Source organism: Microchirus variegatus, assembly GCF_963457635.1.
Source record: "Microchirus variegatus genome assembly, chromosome: 5".
Lineage (NCBI taxonomy): Eukaryota > Metazoa > Chordata > Actinopteri > Pleuronectiformes > Soleidae > Microchirus > Microchirus variegatus.
In genome coordinates this window covers 30,402,951-30,417,509 of record NC_139806.1, presented here as the reverse complement: position 1 = coordinate 30,417,509, position 14,559 = coordinate 30,402,951, and the positions used below count along the sequence as shown (strand labels likewise).

Genomic DNA, 14,559 nt, shown 5'->3' with positions numbered 1-14,559 from the left:
GCCCTCTCTCTCCCTCTCTCTCTCCCTCGCTCTCTCTCTCTCTTAAGGTTTTGGAGCTCGCTCGTCCAGGAGTCACAGGTGAAATGGACGACCAACAGAAGGTAAACTGATTATTGATTAAATATAATCTGGATTAGTCCAGTTCAATCTGTTTGTCACGTTTAGCCAGGTTTAGTTTAGTTTAGTATGATAATGTCTGATGTGGGTTGGTTTAGTCTGTTTTAGTCAGGTTTAAACTTGTTTTAATAGTCAGGTTTAATATGGTTGACGTGTTCTGTTAAATTCAGGTGTTATCAGGGTTTGTAGTTAATCTGGTTTAGTTCACCTACTCGGGTTACTCAAGTGAGGTTATGTCTGATGTTTGCTTTAACCTGATTTAGTCAGGAGTAGGTTTAGTCTGGTTTAGTTTGGGTTAGTCTGGTATATTTTGGTATAACCCAATTTAGTCAGGAGTAGGTTGAGTCTGGTTTTGCCTGGTTTAGTCAGTAGTAGGTTTAGTCTGGTTTAGTTTGGTTTAGTCTGGAGTAGGTTTAGCCTGGTTTAGTCTGGAGTCGGTTTAGTTTGGTTTTGTCTGGAGTAGGTTTAGTTTGGTTTAGTCTGGAGTAGGTTTAGTCTGGTCTGGTTTAGTCAGGAGTAGGGTTAAAGGTTTACTTTGGTTTAGTTTTGTTTAACCTGATTTAGTCAGGAGTAGGTTTAGTCTGGTTTAGTTTGGTTTAGCCTAGTTTAGTCAGGAGTAGGTTTAGTTTAGCCTGGTTTAGTCAGGAGTAGGTTTAGTCTGGTTTAGTTTGGTTAAGTCTGGAGTAGGTTTAGCCTGGTTTAGTCTGGAGTAGGGTTAGTTTGGTTTAGCCTGGTTTAGTCAGGAGTAGGTTTAGTCTGGTTTAGCCTGATTTAGTTTGGTTTAGCCTGGCTTAGTCTGGAGTAGGTTTAGTCTGGTTTAGTTTGGTTTAGCCTGGTTTAGTCAGGAGTAGGTTTGGTCTGGTTTAGTTTGGTTTATCCTGGTTTAATTAGGAGTAGGTTTAGTCTGATTTAGCCTGGTTTAGTCAGTAGTAGGTTTAGTCTGGTTTAGTCAGGAGTATGTTTAGTTTGGTTTAGTCAGGAGTAAGGTTAGTTTGGTTTAGCCTGGTTTAGTTTGGAGTAGGTTTTGTCTGGTTTAGTTTGGTTTAGTCTGGAGTAGGTTTAGTCTGGTTTAGCCTGGTTTAGTTTGGTTTATCTTGGTTTAGTCAGGAGTAGGTTTAGTCTGATTTAGCCTGGTTTAGTCAGTAGTAGGTTTAATCTGGTTTAGTTTTAGTCAGGAGTAGATTTAGTTTGGTTAAGTCTGAAGTAGGCTTAGCCTGGTTTAGTCTGGAGTAGGTTTAGTTTGGTTTAGTCAGGAGTAGGTTTAAAGGTTTAGTTTGGTTTAGTCAGGAGTAGGTTTAGCCTGATTTAGTCAGGAGTAGGTTTAGTCTGGTTTAGCCTGATTTAGTTTGGTTTAGCCTAGTTTAGTCTGGAGTAGGTTTAGTTTGGTTTAGTCAGGAGTAGGTTTAGTCTGGTTTAGTCTGGAGTAGGTTTAGTTTGGTTTAGTCTGGAGTAGGTTTAGTTTGGTTTAGTCTGGAGTAGGTTTAGCCTGGTTTAGTGTGGAGTAGGTTTAGTTTGGTTTAGCCTGGTTTAGTCAGGAGTAGGTTTAAAGGTTTAGTTTGGTTTAGTCAGGAGTAGGTTTAGCCTGATTTAGTTTGGTTTTTCCTGGAGTAGGTTTAGTCTGGTTTAGTTTGGTTTAGCCTGGTTTAGTCAGGAGTAGGTTTAGTCTGGTTTAGCCTGATTTAGTTTGGTTTAGACTGGTCGACGTGTCTCACCTGTCCTGTTTAACCTGTGATGTATCTATGTTTCGACCTGTCCAATAAAAATCAGGATTACCTTGGAGAGGGACGGAGTCCTGGCACAGACATGATTGACCTGCCAATGGAAGAAGACAGAAAAACTAAACGGCCAATAGAAGCGAAGAGGGCGGAGTCAGACATGCTTTATACCATCGAGGATGTTCCACCGTGGTACCTGTGCATTTTACTGGGACTGCAGGTAAGACTGGGTTTAGATTTAAACCGGGATAAGACTGGGTTCAAACTGAGTGTAAACTGATGTCAGACTGAGAATACTGAGTTTAGACTAGACTTAAACTGGGCTTGTTCTGGGTTTAAACTGGAATTAGACTGGACTTATACTGGGTTCAAACTGGAATTAGACTGGACTTATACTGGGTTTAAACTGGAGTTAGACTGGTCTTAAACTGGGTTTATCCTGGGTTTGAACTGGTCTTATACTGGGTTTAAACTGTAATTAGTCTGGGCTTAAACTGGGTTTAAACCTGAATTAGACTGGGATTAAACTGGGTTTATCCTGGGTTTAAACTGGAGTTAGACTGGTCTTAAACTGGGTTTAAACTGGTCTTTTACTGGGTTTAAACTGGAATTAGACTGGGCTTAAATTGGGTTTATCCTGGGTTTGAACTGGAATTAGACTGGGCTTAAACTGGGTTTATCTTGGGTTTGAACTGGAATTAGACTGGGCTTAAACTGGGTTCATCCTGGGTTTAAACTGGAGTTAGACTGGTCTTAAACTGGATTTAAACTGGAGTTAGACTGGTCTTATACTGGGTTTAAACTGGAATTAGACTGGACTTAAACTGGAATTAGGCTGTTCTTGAACTGGGTTTGTCTTTGGTTTAAACTGGTCTTATACTGGGTTTAAACTGGAAATAGACTGGGATTAAACTGGGTTTAAACTGGAATTAGACTGGGCTTGAACTGGGTTTATCCTGGGATTAAACTGGAGTTAGACTGGTCTTATACTGGGTTTAAACTGGAATTAGACTGGTCTTATACTGGGTTTAAACTGGAATTAGACTGGACATACTGGGTTTAAACTGGAATTAGACTGGACTTAAACTGGATTTAAACTGGGTTTATCCTGGGTTTAAACTGGAATTAGACTGGTCTTAAACTGGGTTTAAACTGGAGTTAGATTTGGCTTCAACTGGGTTTATCCAGGGTTTAAACTGGAATTAGACTGGTCTTAAACTGGGTTTATCCTGGGTTTAAACTGGAGTTAGACTGGTCTTAAACTGGGTTTAAACTGGAGTTAGATTGGTCTTAAACTGGGTTTATCCTGGGTTTAAACTGGAGTTAGACTGGTGTTAAACTGGGTTTATTCTGGGTTTAAACTGGAGTTAGACTGGTGTTAAACTGGGTTTATCCTGGGTTTAAACTGAAGTTAGACTGGTGTTAAACTCTGCAGCATTACCTGACGTGCTTCAGTGGGACGGTGGCGGTTCCGTTCCTTCTGGCCGAGGCCATGTGCGTGGGTCGAGACCAGAACGCCATCAGTCAGCTGATCGGAACCATCTTCACCACGGTGGGAATCACAACCCTGATCCAGACCACAGTGGGAGTCAGGTGAGTCAGGGGGAGGAGCCTGAGGGCGACAGTCAGGTGAGTCAGGGGGAGGAGCCTGAGGGCGACAGACAGGTGGGCGTGTGCTCTCCCTCTGACATGTGTGTGTGTGTGTGTGTGTGTAGACTCCCTCTCTTTCAGGCTAGCGCGTTAGCGTTCCTGGTTCCTGCTCAGGCCATTCTTAATCTGGATCGTTGGAAGTGTCCCAGTGAGGGTGAGAAACAAATAACCATAAAATAAACATAAATTAACCCTGGGCCACCAGATATTTCACATCATCAACCTTTTAAAAGAGTTCTTACTTCATCCTAACCCAGATTAGGAGGTCGCCAAGGTCTAATCCAAATGTGGAGTTTCCTGTTTGTGTTTGTGTTGTTTTTCCAGAGGAGATTTACGGGAACTGGACTCTTCCATTGGACACGTCGCACATATGGCAGCCACGGATTAGAGAGGTGCCGCTATTTGCTCCAGATTAAATTACCTTTGGTCCAGATTAAGTGACTGCTCGATTCAGATTAAACAGCAGTTTGATGCAGATTAAACTATTGTTTGAATTAGATTGGAAGGATTGTTTAATCCAGATTAAGTGACTACTTTGGTTTAAGCGACTGCTTGATTCAGATTAAACAATCATTTAATCTGAATTAAACTATTGTTGAATCCAGATTAAGTGACTTTTTGATTGAGTTTAAAAGATGGTTTGATTCAGGTTAAATTCATGTTTAATCCAGATTAAACTATTGTTTGAATTAGATTAAAGGATTGTCTAATCCAGATTAAGTCACTACTTTTGTTTAAACGACTGCTTGATTCAGATTAAAGGATTGCTGGATCCAGATTAAGTGAATTTTTGGTTTAGTTAAAAAGACTGTTTGATTCAGATTAAATGAATGTTTGATTCGGATTAAATGAATCTTTAATCCAGATTAAATCAATGATTAATCCAGATTAAACAACAGTTCGATGTAGGCAAAATTATATATAATAAATTATAATGATTCAGACTAAAGGATTGTTTAATCCAGATTAAGTGTCTACTTTAGTTTAAACAACTGCTTGATTCAGATTACATTATTGTTTGAATTAGATTAAAGGATTGTTTAATCCAGATTAAGTGACTACTTTAGTTTAAACAACTGCTTGATTCAGATTAAAGGATTGTTTAATCCAGATTAAGTGACTACTTTAGTTTAAACGACTGCTTGATTCAGATTAAAGGATTGTTTAATCCAGATTAAGGGACTACTTTAGTTTAAATGACTGCTTGATTCAGATTACATTATTGTTTGAATTAGATTAAATGATTGTTTAATCCAGGTTCCAGGTTTCAGGTTGGGCTTGGGGACAGTAGATCCTGGACCAGGTTCTGCAGAGTCCACATGTTGACAGATCCTCTCTGTGTCTCAGATCCAGGGCGCCATCATCGTGTCCAGCGCGGTGGAGCTCTTGGTGGGACTGTGCGGGTTGCCAGGTTTGCTGCTGGAGTTCATCGGCCCGCTCACCATCACGCCCACGGTGTCTCTGATCGGCCTGTCTGTCTTCACCACGGCCGGAGACAGAGCCGGGTCTCACTGGGGACTCTCAGCACTGTGAGACACCTCTGTCTGTCTGTCTGTCTGTCTGTCTGTCTGTCTGTCCACTTCTGTCTCACACGTCTGTCCCTCTGTCCCAGGTGTATTCTGCTCATCCTGCTGTTTGCTCAGTACCTGAGGTCCACATCACTTCCGGTCCCTTTTTACAGTCGCACCAAAGGACTGACGTCCACCAGAGTCCAGATCTTCAAAATGTTTCCTGTAAATAACTTTCATCTCCAGAGTTAGCCTCAACTTATCCTGATAACCAAAGTTAACCTGAACTTATCCTGAAAACCACAGTTAACCTGAAGTTATCCAGATAGCCAGGGTTAACATGAAGTTATCCACATAACCAGACTTAACCTGAAGTTATCCACATAACCAGAGTTAACATGAAGTTATCCAGATAACCAAAGTTAACCTGAAGTTATACACATAACCAGACTTAACCTGAAGTTATCCTGATAACAAGAGTTAACCTAAAGTTATCCAGGTAACCAGAGTTAACCTAAAGTTATCCTGAAGTTATCCAAATAACCAGAGTTGACATGAATTTATCCAGATAACCAAAGTTAACCTAAAGTTATTCAGATAACCAGCGTTAACCTGAAGTTATTCAGATAACCAGAGTTAACCTGAAGTTATCCAGATAACCAAAGTTAACCCTGACTTTAGCCAGATAACCAGAGTTAAACGTGAAGCTAACTGGCTAACTGTGAGTTAAAACAAAGGTCACGTGACTTTTCTCAGATCATCCTCGCCATCATGTTGGTTTGGCTCGTTTGTTACATCCTCACTCTGACCAACCTGTTGCCTAGCGACCCCGATCACTATGGACACAAAGCTCGGACGGACGCCCGAGGAGACATCATGTCCTCTGCACCCTGGTTCAGGGTTCCATACCCATGTGAGTCAGCCAATCACAGGCATCGGTCTCTCAGAGGTCGTAGGTCATCTTTGACTTCCTGTCTCTGATAGGTCAGTGGGGGTTGCCCGTGGTTACCGTTGCTGGGGTGTTGGGCATGTTCAGCGCAACTCTGGCAGGAATCGTGGAGTCGATTGGCGATTATTACGCCTGTGCTCGACTCTCTGGAGCCACGCCCCCTCCAGTCCACGCCATCAACAGGTGAGTCAGGAAGTAAACAGGAAGTGGTGGCTGTGGCGGCAGGTGGTCAGTGTGTGTGTGTGTGTGTATGTGTGTGTGTGTGTGTGTGTGTTTCAGGGGGATCTTCATAGAGGGCATGTGTTGCATTATCGCCGGTCTCCTAGGAACAGGAAATGGCTCCACCTCCTCCAGTCCAAATATAGGCGTTCTGGGTATCACCAAGGTAACGAGCGGGGGCATGTCCACATGACAGTTGTGTTTGATTGCTGTACCGAGCTCCCTGAATCTGTGGGATTGACGGACCTGGATCTGGACTCAAAGCTGCAGTCCTGAACCAGCGAGTGGATGTTTGATTTGTTGACGGTGTGTGCAGGTGGGCAGCAGGCGGGTGGTGCAGTACGGAGCGGGAATCATGCTCCTGTTGGGAACCATCGGGAAGTTCACAGCTCTGTTTGCGTCACTGCCTGATCCCATCCTCGGGGGAATGTTCTGCACACTGTTTGGTGAGTCACCGGGTTAGTCCCGGTCTGATGATGTCACCGAGTTAGTCCAGGTCTGATGATGTCACCGGGTTAGTCCAGGTCTGATGATGTCACCGGGTTAGTCCAGGTCTGATGATGTCACCGGGATAGTCCAGGTCAGATGATGTCATAATAATCCAGGTGTGTCTCGCAGGGATGATCACAGCCGTCGGTCTGTCCAACCTTCAGCTGGTGGACTTGAATTCTTCCAGAAACCTCTTTGTCCTTGGATTCTCCATGTTCTTCGGTTTGACGTTACCTGAGTACCTGGACTCTCACCCCAACTCCATCCAGACAGGTGAGACTCGGGACCTGCGACCTGTTCCCCATGTAGACCTTAGACCTGATCTCTGTGTAGACCTCAGACCTCTAGACCGAGATACACAAAACCTGGAGTAGACCCGACACTTGAGATAAGGTGTCTATGTAGACTTCAGACCTGAGACCAGATGTGGACAGAGATTGGGTCTGTGAAGGTCTTGCATACCAAGATCTTCGAGATACTGATCAGGGCTTTGTCTTAATCCTACAGGAGATGCAGATCCTGTAGACGCAGATCAGGTCTTGTAAACTTAGCTCAGGTCTTGTAGATGTAGATCGGGTCTTGCAGATTTAGATCAGGTCTTGTAGACGTAGAACAGGTCTTGTAGAGGTAGATCAGGTCTTGTAGATGTATACGTAGATCAGGTGTCTGTGTAGGTCTTGTAGATGTAGATCAGGTCTTGTGGACGTAGATCAGGTCTCTGTGTTGGTCTTGTAGATGTAGATCAGGTCTTGTAGACGTAGATCAAGTCTCTGTGTTGGTCTTGTATACGTAGATCAGGTCTTGTGGACGTAGATCTGGTCTAGATTTGGATGTCACAGGTCACTTGTGTCCTCAGGAGTGCTGGAGCTGGATCAGATCCTCACGGTTCTCCTCTCCACTGAGATGTTCGTGGGAGGTTTCGTGGCCTTCTGTCTGGACAACACCATCCCAGGTAACACACAAACATCGACAGCGGGGGGCGCTCACGCACACAGGAGCAGAATCATTTCCTTCTTCTGGTGATTTCAGGATCCAGAGAGGAGCGAGGTCTGGTCCAGTGGACCTCCTCCTCCTCTTGCTCCGCCTCCTCCTCCTCCTTCTCCTCCTATAACCTCCCTGTGGGGATGGCCTTCATCAGACGTACGCGGTGGCTGCGGCGGTTTCCCATCAGCCCCTCCTTCACAGGCTTCCGGGCGTCCTCTGAGGTCAAGGAGGAGGAGGAGCCGGGAAGAGAGGCGGAGGAAGCTTTGGACCCGCCCACCACCACCAGGGTGTGATGTGTCAATAAACCAATCAGACAGCTGTTTATTATTATTGTTTATTATTATTATTATTTCACATGTTTACAAACCTGATAAAGTAAATAAAACTGTAGAAATCAGTGGAAAACAAACAAACAGACACATGTTTACAACAACAACAATAAATAAATATGTTTTATATGGAAATCACTCATTAAATACTGAATTAAATCAAAAACGTGAATAAAAAAATATTTATTGATATTTAATATTGATCGATGATGTCATTATATTTAAACAAATATCCTCAGTGTTTATGTTTTTTCTTTGATTTACAAAAAAAGATACATTTTTAATGATAATAAGAGCTGAATTAAAGTTATTTCGTTAAAAGTGTCGAAATTTTCTGTTTTATTAACATTTCAATCAAAAAATCAACAACAACACATTTAACTACATATAGTTATATATATATTTTCCTCACACGGCGAGTGACTGTCATGACCCTCATTGCGCGGCGAGTGACCGTTATCGTGTGGCGACCGTGACGTCATTGTGGTGAAGCGAGTGTGAAGTTGGTTGCTGGTGTGAACATGGTGAATGGCAGGCAGGGGGCGCCGTACAGGGAGGACGCCATCGGCTGAAAGTGCATGACTGACAGAACGGTCGGGTTAGCGCTGGCCGTTTGTAGCATTGTTGGGGCGGGGTTGATGACAGTGGGGGCGGGGTTAACACAACACATTGGGAAGAAGTGAGCGCTGGGGGCGGGGCTAGCCGTGGGGAGGAGCACCTGGAAGAACTGACCGGTTTCTGGATCCAGCAGCATCTTTCGCTGAGGCTGTGGGGGCGTGTCTACGTAATAACACCGCCCACTTTGAGGTTCTAACATCACGTGGCAGGGGGCGGGGCCACTGAGGAAGGCTCCAGGTTGTACAGCAGCACCTGCGACCAGGAAGTCCCCGCCCACTTGAACAGGTAAGACACCCTGAAGTCTGTATGGAGGATTCTGTGTGGGTGGAGTCACTGTGATGTCACTTCCTTCCTGGTCTCTTGTCGTCCTGACTGGCTGAGGGGGGCGGGGCTTCCTGCTGCGGTCCGGCTGCTCTGAGGTGCTGTCCTCGCTCCTCTCCAGCAGGTGGAGCGAGGGAGCTGACGGGGCCTGGACAGAGGTCAGGGGGCGGGGCTTGTAGTTGACCCTCACGTGGGGGTGCAGCGTGGAGGGCGTGAAGACACAGCTGTGAGAGGAGCCAGAGTGACAGGAAACACTCCCTGTGTGGGAGGAGGAAGGGGGCGGAGCTCCAACTCTTACACTTTTGGCCCATTCTGATTGGCTGACAGTTGCAGCGATGGATGGGGGCGTGTCTTCCGATGCGACAGGCCAGACGACATCATTGACCCTCCCTCCCCTCGCGGCTGGCTCTCGCGTGATTGGACGAGTCGACGTGTCGCTCTGTCGTCTGGGCTGTGATTGGCTGAAAGAGGCCGCGACCTTTGCCACGTGTCCCCTGGACGATTCAAATCTCTGATGACCTTTGACCTCCACAGCCTGCTGGTATGTGGGCGGGGGACTGTCCTGGCCAATCAGCTTGAAGCTTGTTGGTTTGTCGTCAGGCGTGGTCGCCGAGGCGAACGACAGGTTGTACGTGTTTTTCACTAAACTCTTAACGTCTCGGACCTTCCACGCGGCTGCAGCCCCGCTCTCCCTCACCGGCGAAGCCCCGCCCTCTTTCCCCGTCTGCCGCTCCACAGGTGGGCGGGCGGCGGCGGCGGCGGTCGTGGGACGAGTCGTCCTCGTGTTAATCTGCTCCACCTGCATCTTCTTAGACAGGACGCTCTTGATGATGCCGGACGCCATCTTTGTCTTCGTCTCGTCCAGAGAGAGAGACTTCTGAAGACGCCGCGGCGAGTCTCCGCCCACCTGGAGCCCTGAAACCAGAAACACCACATGGGGATCAGAACCGCAGACCTGCTCGGCTCACGTGACTAAAAAAAACGGTCCAGGTGCTTTGTTACCTCGAGGAGCCCCGAGGCCCCGGTAAACCCTGTAGCCGTCCACGTCGCCGCTGAAGGAGGCGGGGACACTGTGTTGCCGTAGCAACGCGTTGGGACGGATACGGTCAGTCGGACATAGTTGACTGACCGATCCGACACCGTTGAACTTGTTGTTGTTGTTGTTGTTGACGACCTTTTCCGTTTTCTTCTTCTTCTTCAGCTCAATCTGTCGCTTTGGGACCGTCTTTAGCCCCGCCCCCTCCTGACCCGTCACCTGCACATGTGAAAGTGAAGTTAGCTTGGAGCCTGGAGACTCATGGAGTCCGAGGTCTGCCGCAGTTTTGAATCAAAAATATTTCTCTATTTTTTTTTTTTTTTTCTAAATAAAACAGGAAGTAGATTTTTTTTTTGTCAAACTACAGAATAAAAGCAGGAAACTTTTGGATTTTAACTAAGAAAAAGAGCAGTATTTGCGACTCAATAAGTCACAGCAAATCAATATTGAGTCAAATGTCCAAATAATTTTGATTTTATTTCCATTCATAACATTAATCTGATTTTACCTGTGTTTCCACGGTAACGGCGACACACCTGAAGCCGCTCTCTGGATCGGACGCATCGTCCTCCGATTGGAGGATGACAGAGGGAGAGAAATGGAGGGAGAGATCTTCCTCTGACCAGTCACTCTCACTTCCATCCTCCTCCTCCTCCTCTTCCTCCTCGTCCTCAGAGTGACAGACGCTCAGATAATCCACCTGTGCGTCGTCACCTGCACACCTGACCTGCCGAGGAGGCGGCAGGTCGACCTCGGGGCAGCGGTGAGCGCTGAGGAAGACCTCGCCGCCTCCTCTTCCTCCGTCCACTGTCCTGCTGCTCATCCCGTCTGATCCAGGAAAGCTGAAGGATTAAAGCACAAGCATACAGATTATTTGACAGATTATCAGACGTGACAAACAAATCTGACTTTAAGTAAAAAAAAGTGAATCCACCACCAATGACCAACTTCCTGTCTGCTGCTGTTTTTCATCACTGTGAAAAACTGAAAAATCTGTCTTTTTGTCAAAATAAGTCACAATAAACAAACTTTAAGACGCTGAAATATGTGCCACCAGAACTGAATTTGAATCGTTTATATTTGAATTTGAATCACTAAACTTGAATAATTGCATTAACCTCTTCTTCCCTGACCCTCTTTTTGGAGTCCCTGCTCTAAAATGACATGCCCAAACTAAATAGAGTAAACCTCTGCAGTTACAAGCTCTATGTGGATTATCTTGGTATCAGAATGAAGATAACACTTGTGAGATTCCACCAGAGGTGTAACTTTCACTGTAGATGCCACTGTGTCAGAGTAAATGTACATGGAACACAGCATAATGGAAGGATTTTTTTTTCTCGCCTAAAAAAATATTGCATTTTAAAGCAAATATCACCTTTAATTAATGCAGTAGGACATGTGGACATGTGGACATGAGCTGTGCAAAGTCTGATGCTGCTGAAATGAAGCAGAGTGAAATTACAGAGGTTTTAGTAAAGAGATGTCTGGGCGTTCTCACTTTTGGCACAGTTTGGCACCATCTATGCCATTTGAGATTTGTAGGTACCAAATTATTAAAAAACTATTTAATTTTATTTGTATGTCACTACAGATCTAAAAAGAACTTGTTTTGAAAAAAAAAAAACTATGATAACTGTCTGTAAATGGATGCTCCCTGTGCAGTGCGTAATAACAACTCTGTGACTCTGCAGCGTCTTCAGTTACGCAGCGCCATAGCTCTGGCTTACCTTGGTCAATTAGGGTGATTGACAGCTCGTTTTAAACCTCTAAACCGGTAGAATCAGACCCCGGTCTCCAAATGCGTGTCAATCACTTCATTAGTGAGTCAAAAGGACATAAATGCATATAACGCATTTGTGCTGACATGCGCCCTTCTCTAATCAGAACGATCTAATGTCGCTCTGTAATGATCAATCAGACCGGGATTTGTTCACAAAGCATGCTGGCATTTTTTTAGTGATGCAAGTGAAGCATCTTTTTAGTAATGCTAGTGAAGCATCTTTTTAGTAATGCTAGTGAAGCATCTTTTTAGTAATGCTAGTGAAGCATTTTTTTAGTAATGCTAGTGAAGCATTTTTTTAGTGATGAAAGTGAAGCGTTTTTTTTAGTAATGCTAGTGAAGCATTTTTTTAGTGATGAAAGTGAAGCGTTTTTTTTAGTAATGCTAGTGAAGCATCTTTTCAGTAATGCTAGTGAAGCATCTTTTCAGTAATGCTAGTGAAGCATCTTTTTAGTAATGCTAGTGAAGCGTTTTTTTTCTTCAATATTTTTGAAAATGATTGACTTATTTTTTAACAGTTTTGAATAAACTCAGGATTCTTTTTGAATGCTGAGTTGTTTTTTGTTGTCGTTTCACGATGAAAAAGAATCAGAAAATCAACCAACCCTCAAATTCAGAACGTTTTTGTTCCAAACTCACCGACGATCAACTCTTGCAGACTCGGGTTCTAGTTCCTGGTTCAGTGTTTGAGGGCAGAGTCCAGGTCCAGGTCCAGGTCCAGGTCCAGGACCAGGTCTTTGGATGGCTCAGTATTGGAAAAGGGTTTTCTTTCAGGACTTCTTCAGGGTTTCTGGTTGACCAAATCAGACCCAGGTTCTGGTTCCAGAGACGTCTGAGTCCATGTTTCAGTCTCAGCTGAACGAGAGAAAGAGAGGTTCAGATAAACAGAGAAGAGAGAGAGGTGTTGCTGATAGACTGCAGGTCCACTGAGAGAGAGAGAGAGAGATACTTTTCTATTTTAGGAAGTGATTGACAGACGAGGCTGCAGCTGCACGGAAACCCCCCCCCCCACCCATGAGACTTGGTTTGACCCGGTTGAGCAGAACTGAGCGCTGACACACAAGTGGAACCATCTGTGACCACGAAAAAGTAAAGCTCACGTATGTAAAGCGCGCACAACAGCGCCCTCTAGTGTCCTCCCGTCACGTGTGTTTGTTTCTGTCCGAGAACTGTGACACAAATGTGAGATGATTATTTCCCACCATGAACAGCAGGGGGCAGCAACATTTTTACATTTGAAAGACTACGAGTTAGCGCGCTGACAGGGTAGCATGTAGTGACGCAGTACAGTGACGACAAATGTGTCATAATTCCACGATAAGTCAATTTTTTATTTTATTTTCCTTTTGAAAGCGTTTTTTTCGTAATGCTCGTAAAGCATTTTTCGTAATGCCAGTGAAGCGTTTTTCGTAATCCTAGTAAAGCGTTTTTTCTAGGGCTGTCAAAATTAACGCGTTAACGCAGGATGATTAATTTGTGGAATTAATCAACGCGTTATTTATTTTTAAACGCATTAACCCACTTTCTCACTTTCATCACGCTACGAGTAGACGTGCAGTTTATGAACAGGCAAGACAGGCAACTGCTTGGGGCCCCGAGTCGATAGGGGGGACCCGACAATTGGACCTTAATGCATCAGTGACCAGCTGCATCCCCGTACCCCTTAAACAACAATGGTTGATTTGCAATGACATCTCGGTCGGAAACCCCCCTAAAGGGGCCCCACGTCACCACACGTTAACCTGTTTGAAGTTATCGTTCTGCAAGTTGTAAATGAAGCTGAAGGAAAATGAAGAGGAGTTATCAGTCAGGAAGTTAAAAGAACAAGAAAAAAAGAGGATGAAGACAAAAGAAAGAAAGACACACAGTTGTAAGTGGCGCTGCTGGTGCAGATAATGATATAATCATAACATTAACAGTCACTGTCTAACTAACGGGGACACAGACAGCAGCTAACATTAGCGTCAGAATGCTTTTATCGTAATGCTAGTGAAGTGTTTTTTTTTGTAATGCTAGTGAAGTGTTTTTTCGTAATCCTAGTAAAGCGTTTTTTTGTAATGCTAGTGAAGCGTTTTTTTTGTAAAGCTCGTGAAGTGTTTTTTCCCCAATGCTAGCGAAGCATTTCTTGTAATCCTAGTGAAGTCTGTAAATACCTTTTTTATTTTTTTAAAGTGATTGAAGTTGAAGCCAAATTATTTAGACTTTGACCATGACTGTGTAATTATATTTCATTATTATTATTTGTCAACAGGCATCATCAGTTTCCGTAGTGTAGTGGTTATCACGTTCGCCTCACACGCGAAAGGTCCCCGGTTCGAAACCGGGCGGAAACACTGTTTACTCTTCTTCTCGAGTTCGGAATCAGATACGTGTCAAAATGATCGAACAGCACTTTTTAAGAAGCAAAGTAAAAAAAAACATTAAAAATTACATTTCTTTTTCTTTTCATTATTTTTCTATCATAAAGATGTAATATGAGTTCTCACGTTACACAGTAACACCATCAGTTTCCGTAGTGTAGTGGTTATCACGTTCGCCTAACACGCGAAAGGTCCCCGGTTCGAGACCGGGCGGAAACAGCACTTTTCTTAAAAACTGAGCCAAACACGTGAGCTGCAGAACGCTAACACAGTCACAATTCTGCTTTTGTTTTGAGGGCAGAGCAATGGCGCCACGTAATTACTCCGACCAATTATGGTAATCCTAGTGAATAATCGTTTAATAAGCGTTTTTACGTTATACTCGTGAAGCGTTTTTTTTCTTAATGTTAGTGAAGCGTTTTTTCGTAATGCTAGTGAAGCGTTTTATTTTAATGCTAGTGAAGCGTTTTTTTGTAATTCT

The 14,559-nt window shown here is 44.2% G+C and overlaps 2 protein-coding genes across 2 annotated transcripts; one reads left to right on the top strand and one right to left on the bottom strand.

The window, feature by feature from the left end:
- Nucleotides 1-1,920: 1,920 nt before the first annotated feature.
- On the top strand, nucleotides 1,921-7,924 carry slc23a1 (solute carrier family 23 member 1; the record flags this gene model as incomplete). The annotated part of the gene is made up of 13 exons (XM_083889716.1): nucleotides 1,921-2,052; nucleotides 3,268-3,425; nucleotides 3,548-3,636; nucleotides 3,807-3,874; nucleotides 4,830-5,011; nucleotides 5,095-5,215; nucleotides 5,747-5,903; nucleotides 5,975-6,122; nucleotides 6,219-6,324; nucleotides 6,475-6,604; nucleotides 6,777-6,920; nucleotides 7,504-7,599; nucleotides 7,677-7,924. The coding sequence occupies 13 exons, from the start codon at nucleotides 1,921-1,923 to the stop codon at nucleotides 7,922-7,924; spliced, it is 1,779 nt and encodes a 592-aa protein (XP_083745842.1).
- Nucleotides 7,925-8,038: 114 nt separating this feature from the next.
- On the bottom strand, nucleotides 8,039-12,603 carry LOC310927837 (uncharacterized protein). The gene is made up of 4 exons (XM_083890241.1): nucleotides 12,358-12,603; nucleotides 10,444-10,777; nucleotides 9,902-10,154; nucleotides 8,039-9,814 (listed from the first exon to the last, which is right to left on the bottom strand). Exons 2-4 carry the CDS (start codon nucleotides 10,756-10,758, stop codon nucleotides 8,439-8,441), a joined length of 1,944 nt encoding a protein of 647 aa, XP_083746367.1. The 5' UTR covers nucleotides 10,759-10,777; nucleotides 12,358-12,603; the 3' UTR covers nucleotides 8,039-8,438.
- Nucleotides 12,604-14,559: the final 1,956 nt, after the last annotated feature.